Source organism: Lingula anatina, chromosome 7 (genome assembly GCF_051362555.1).
Source record: "Lingula anatina isolate TDL-2025a chromosome 7, LinAna3.0, whole genome shotgun sequence".
In the NCBI taxonomy this organism is placed as follows: Eukaryota; Metazoa; Brachiopoda; class Lingulata; order Lingulida; family Lingulidae; genus Lingula; species Lingula anatina.
Genome location: NC_141773.1, coordinates 20,163,049 through 20,169,275, shown reverse-complemented (window position 1 = coordinate 20,169,275; position 6,227 = coordinate 20,163,049). Strand labels below are relative to the sequence as shown.

The 6,227-nt window shown below is 38.2% G+C and overlaps 1 protein-coding gene across 1 annotated transcript; it reads left to right on the top strand.

Annotated features, from left to right (window-relative positions):
- Positions 1-1,803: 1,803 nt before the first annotated feature.
- On the top strand, positions 1,804-6,047 carry LOC106161621 (neutral phospholipase A2 3). The gene is made up of 4 exons (XM_013538644.2): positions 1,804-1,972; positions 3,823-3,985; positions 4,817-4,944; positions 5,192-6,047. Exons 1-4 carry the CDS (start codon positions 1,882-1,884, stop codon positions 5,323-5,325), a joined length of 516 nt encoding a protein of 171 aa, XP_013394098.2. The 5' UTR covers positions 1,804-1,881; the 3' UTR covers positions 5,326-6,047.
- Positions 6,048-6,227: the final 180 nt, after the last annotated feature.

Sequence of the window (6,227 nt, the reverse complement as noted above, 5' to 3'; positions counted from 1 at the left end):
TCACCTCTCATAAAATATGCATATGTTTTTCAGTTCACAATTTTTGTCCACAAGTGAAAAAAATTAGCTGTTCCAAGAAAGGATATTTAAGCTTTTGAAGAAATTAAAACAAAATTTAAAGAGGGGTTAAATTCCCCTTGGCGTTGTTCTAGCTTTATGTTTCCATGCGGGCCTAGACCATTTCTGGCAATTAAAATGTTTAATTTTATTCTTTTTTCAGTTTGCCAACATTTTGCCTTATCTTAATTTCTTAATCATATTTTACATATTTATCACTGAACTTTCTCTTTTTACAGTTTATTGTAAGCACATTTCTACGAATCGGTATAAATAGGCCTTACTAGCATTCTAGAAAGTTAATGATATAAATATAGGCCCTATGTAGCCTACTTGAAACCTTTTTTAAGTGCCCATATAGCAAACGATAATAATAATAATAATAATAATAATAATAATAATAATAATAATAATAATGTTACTAATGTAAAGATCTACCCTTGACCAGTTCTTCTGTCCTTGTACCCTGTACAATTTTTTGTCCACTTAATTCCCTCACGTAAAGAACCCCTTGATCCATTAGCGATTTAATTGGACTCTTAAACAAATGAGGGAATTGATCCCCTTGTTCATGTTTTTTCTATTGTTTACATTGAAATGTTATTTGAAATAAATCGAACCTTGTTGTATAGTTGGTTACCATTATACAGCATTATTTGACACGTCATGCTATTTTTTTCTTTTATTTAATTTTATTCATTTATTTATTTTATTTATTTATTTATTCTGGGGGGTGGTACATAAAGTGGGTTTTGCAATTTCAACCATTATATTACTACGAAATTTAAAAAATAGGTAAGTCTCAAAACGCATATGGATTCATTGGGTGAGGAAAAAGTGAAACTGACTTAAGATATCAATGGGAAAATATCAAAAACTTCACCAAAACCTCTTTCATTAGAATATTTTTGCTTATATAACATCCCCTTTCATAATAAGTTCAGCTTCAACAATAGTATTTCTTTCACTTCATCTTTTAAAAGCTGATGTCTGTGATTGCATGGTTGCTCAGGGAAAAAAGCAGAGGTGAACTTGCGAAAACTGTAATACAGAGCCTACCTGACTACAAAAATCAGTGTGATGTTACCATTGTGTTTGGTGTACGAGGTTATAACCGAGCACAGTGCTGTGCTTGAAGAAAGGGTGAATGGAGGGGGCACAGGACAAAATGGGTAGGAGGGGGCGGGGGTCGGCACCTCGACCATTTCCAGGAGGGGAGAATTGAACGGTCATACACTGAGAGGCCAGAGATGGCGAGAGACGGTATTGATTTTTCGGACAGAGCCAAATGATTAAGAAAAAGTGAACTGGTAAACGCATTTAAAAACTTTAAATGAAAGGATAATGTAAAGTTGAAATTGGATGTTAGCAGTACGGCCCCACCCACCCACCAACACACACACACATACACACACGCGCGCGCGCGCGCGCGTGCGCCTTTAGTAAAACTAGGTGGTGGGTTTATGTCATCCCTTAAAAATAGAAAAACCTATATATACTACTCTTAGACCTACAGGAACGAAAAAATTCTATATATTATGACATTATGACATATGCTGATATAACAGCCCAAAACCAAGCCTTAAGATCAAATAACTTTCCCCCCCCTCCCCCCGCCCATTCTGCCCCTTGAAAATGATCCTTTATTAAGCATCGCTAACACTGGCGCAGTACACAGGTTAAGAATACCCCATTCAGGTACGTTTCCATCATAAATCACGTGCGCGAGATTGATCTAAGCGTCACGTGAGAAAGCTTTTACTTAGGTAAGAGGTGAAATGTTTATTCGACGTCACTCAGGAGAGTGAGTCTTGTGACAGCAGCATGCTAAGTGATCAGGTACTGATGGCGGTTATCTTGGTGATACTGGGACTCTGCCATGTAGCTTTGGGTGCTGTTGTTCACATGAAGCAAGGTATGATTGTTGTAGTTTATGTCTTGAGTCAATCATCGGTACATCCGTGCCCGCCTGAGACGAGTGCAAGCGGGTGTTCAATGGAGGAAAGTTGCCTTATCTTCCCTTGAGATTAGGTTTATATCCACTTCCATGTGTATTACTTAGGCCCTATTCACATCGAGTGATATACTTAGTGATATGGACTGTTTGAGTTCAGTGTGAGAGCTAAATAACCTGCTGTTAGAGAGCAATACTTACGAAGATCACGTTTCCAATATGACGATTTTGTCCACATACTGTCATCTTACACTATCAACACGAAAGAATGCTGTCATATAACTTTGCAAAAGACCGAGAGAAAGAGGAGGGGCGGGGGTGGGGGGGGGGGGGGGACTGACACTGCGTCCGTAGGTTCGGCAATATCCAACAATAACCTCAAACCTACAAAGCCGACACGAATTGACCTAACCCTTTCGTAACGTTGCAGGTGAGTTCAACCCGCGGTCTTGCGAACGGGTCGATTTTAAAACGTTATATATCGTTCAGATACCAACCAAGCGATTGTATTTGCTCAGCATACTTTTACCAGCAAAACGCTCCCGAAATTTTGAATATCTGTTAAAAAGTGAAATTTAAAATGAGTTCACCCTTACAAGTGTGATGCAGCAGCTTCAGGGTGCCACTTAGTTCAATCAATTATAAACAATTTATTCATGAAAGCCAGCGCTGGGTAGGGATATATATATTTGAGTAAGCCATTCACCATAATCAGTATACGTTGTACATGTACACCCAAAATTTAAAATTGGCGACTGTCCCAGGCTTTACTCCATAGCATTCAGAGTTACAGTCTTTGATTTAGACTAGTAATCTATGGCACATTAAACCACTCTCAATGTCTTTCAAATCCTGCAATTTGACGATTTGTATCAACATTATTGACGATGATATGATTCGTTAGAAATTATCTTATATCCACTTCTCTGTAAAAGAAATCTCAAAATGTAAGCCTTGTCCAAGTTTCCCAATCTATAAAACTTTAGATCAGATATTAAAAAAAAAAACTTGATGGTTAAGTTCTTTAGAATGAGCACCCTAAATGTAACTACACTGTTATAAGAATGTATATAATGGACTCTGGTCTAACTAAAGAAGGGAAGTCAAAAGTGAATAATTCAATCTAAATATCAAAAGTTTTTTGTACTTTGGGTTAAAATGGTAGTTGTGGCAGGTCGTCTAGAATTGGTAAAACATGACATTAAACGTAAACTGTCTATTATTTAAAACCGAAAGTTGCTTTTTTAAACCTTGTCTTTTTTCTACCTTGAATTGTCCTAGGTCAAAGCAATATATACATTTATAAGCGTATAAAAAGACAAGTGAACAAGATTAGACTGTTTCCTAGCTACATAATTTTGTCCTATTATCCTTCATTGAGAGGCAATAAAGGTTGAAGGAAATAGTCTCATTTTGTTCACTTGTCTTTTTATAAGCACCCCAGCTATGGGCAGAGCACTTTTTTTCGCCTGAATAGACAATATCGTATGTACATAGTTATATATTTAAAACTTGGTTCTTTTTGAAGTGGGAAACGGCTTACCTTTGCATTCACGATAATATAACTGATCAAAAAAGAAGTTTTATTTTTTCTAAATAAAGATGTTTGTTCAAAGCATTTGCTGCAGTTTCAGCTAGCATGGATACAAAAAAAAACAACATATTTTAGAACATGTTATTGAAATTCGTACGGACGACTTTGTGCAACTCCTGCTGTAATGGTTTAAGGCTACTCATCAAATTACCTCCATAATTAAAATAAATTTAATTTGTATTACTTTCACTGGTTAAAATTTGAACTTGTTTTCCAGGTTTGAAGATTCCCACCGACACCAATCACCATAGGCTTGGGAACTTGCTTCAGCTGGGAAACCTCATCTCCTGTTATACTGGCCGCAGTGAGTTGGACTATATATACTACGGCTGTTACTGCGGCCCTGGCGGAAAAGGGATTCCTGTAGATGCCGCTGATGCGTACGTCTTCTCTCTTACTGATTCTCTCTCTCTCTCTCTCTCTCTCTCTCTCTAACCAGTGGCGGATTTGGGGTGGTTGTCAGGGGGGTCCTGACCCCCCCCCCCCCCCCCTCGGTTTCTGAAAAAAAATCACACCAATAGTCTCCTCTTGAAATTAGAATTTTTTTCCAGCTGAATCATGGCTCTAAGCCGTACCAAATGGCACCACGTCAAAACTCCACGCCAAAGGGGGAGAGGGTAGGATTCGCATCCGAGGCTTGTAATTCCTAAAAAAAAGCCCCCATCCCCTCAAACAATCTTTGATGGGCCCCTGCCTTGATGCATCCACACACACACACATCCACACACACACACATTCTCTCGCCTTCTCTCTTATACATACTAGCAAGATTAAACCCTTTATCCGTACATCGGGTCAATTTGATTTAGTGATATATGGACATTGTGCTGGGGACGCACGCATTTGACTTTACTTTTTGCAAAGCGCGCTATTTTTTCTCGTCAATTTCCTTTTGTCAAAATAATAATAATAATAATAAAGAATTAAAAAATTGAGCATTTTCCATTAATGCAAATGGCACATTTACGAGTAGAGTCACTACTAATACTAATGTAGTAACTTTATTATTTTTCTGGTTTTGGAAGAAGAAGCAGACAGTAAAAAATAATGTATTGGAAATAAGCAAAGTTAATAAAAAAAGAAAAGAAATTTTATTTCTTTGGAAATAAGTTAAATGACAAAGAAAAGAGAGAATCTAACCAGTCTACATAGAAGGGTTAGTTACTTAGAAGGGTCTTGAATTGAACGATAAAGAAATATATATATTTCAGCTGTTGCCAGGTCCACGACAACTGCTACGGTCAGGTTAAGGCCACGGGGACATGTCCGTTTGACACTGACCCGTACTTCAGGACATATCGGTACACGGGGTGTGGGTCAAGAGCGCCCGCACAGTGTGGTGAGTTGGTGTTATTATTATTATTATTATTATTATTATTATGTCATCCATAAAACCCCATTAAGCCAGTTTAAATGTTATAGTTCGTTTGTTAACTGATATTTGTCTACAAAAATTTATTGCTCTGTGTGTGTGTGTGTGTTAACCGCCAACACGTGTGCATGCGTTTGTGCGCGTGACCATGAGTGAGCCATTCCTACCAAACCCCATCCACCAAACTAATCCAGACGAAATCTACGTCTTTCAGTGCCAGCATCTTCCTACATTTTCTCCGGTACATGCCGCGCTGCGATCTGCCAGTGTGACCTGGCCTTGGCGCAGTGCCTGGGTGGATCTCCCTTCAACAAGCAGTACGAATTTTACGACAGAAGTAGCTGTTAACCACCAGCCAGCTGCAGGAGAGCATGCGCCACTGGGCTAGGAACAAAAACGCATGGCCAACAACAGTTTGGACGAATTGCTCAATTGTATGAGTGATTATTTCTTCATCTAGTATACACCCATGATATGAATTGTTATTTATGAAATACTCAAGCTACGGTGGACTATGTTTTCCCATTTGTTTTCTTATCATGACCTGTATGATATTTTAACTGCAGTTTACGTTTCGGTACAATTTAGATGCCCTTCAGTAACTACTACAAATTCATTCCGACTTTCAAATGTATAGGCCCTATCTGCATTATAACCGAGCACAATTGCCAACCTACCTCTATTCCCAATTTTTAAAGATTTTAAGCAGTTACGTTGTTAATGCTAATCATTTCCCATGGCCCAGTAACATTTTTTCTTGTTTTTTTAACCTGTATCTTTGGGTGGACCAATTGTAGTTTGCAGACTCACTGCTCATTACATAAGATGATAAAATTTCTTGAAATAGCGGTGTTGCCGACACGGAACCAGGTTGGGCATTTCCAAAGTAGTTATCATTATAGACCACGAAGCATCATCGTTAATATAAAAAGGTGCTCATATATGCACTGCACTCTTTCTGACAAAGATCTTAACATTATCATCTTCGTTTAATAACTTGTTCAGAACAGTTCGACAGAAACATGGTGAATCAATCATTATTTCCATGAATAAACGGTATCGTTTCCTGAGGGTTTGTGTTATTATTTTGTGTGGTCCCCTGCAACTTTTTTTACATACTCCTTCCCAATTGATTTATGAATAGGTCCAATTTTTTACTCCCAAGCTTCTGCCTTTGGCGGCAGTTCTATGCCGAAGAAAATAATGCCAGCTAAAACCTAGTCAACACGCCCACCGCTCAAATAAATAAC

Excerpts from the sequence above, each read along its gene's own strand:
- LOC106161621 (XM_013538644.2), top strand. The coding sequence starts at position 1,882 with ATGCTAAGTGATCAGGTACTGATGGCGGTTATCTTGGTGATACTGGGA. Across the intron at positions 3,986-4,816 it reads CCTGTAGATGCCGCTGATGC|CTGTTGCCAGGTCCACGACA; the intron begins GTACGTCTTCTC and ends TATATATTTCAG. Across the intron at positions 4,945-5,191 it reads AAGAGCGCCCGCACAGTGTG|TGCCAGCATCTTCCTACATT; the intron begins GTGAGTTGGTGT and ends TACGTCTTTCAG.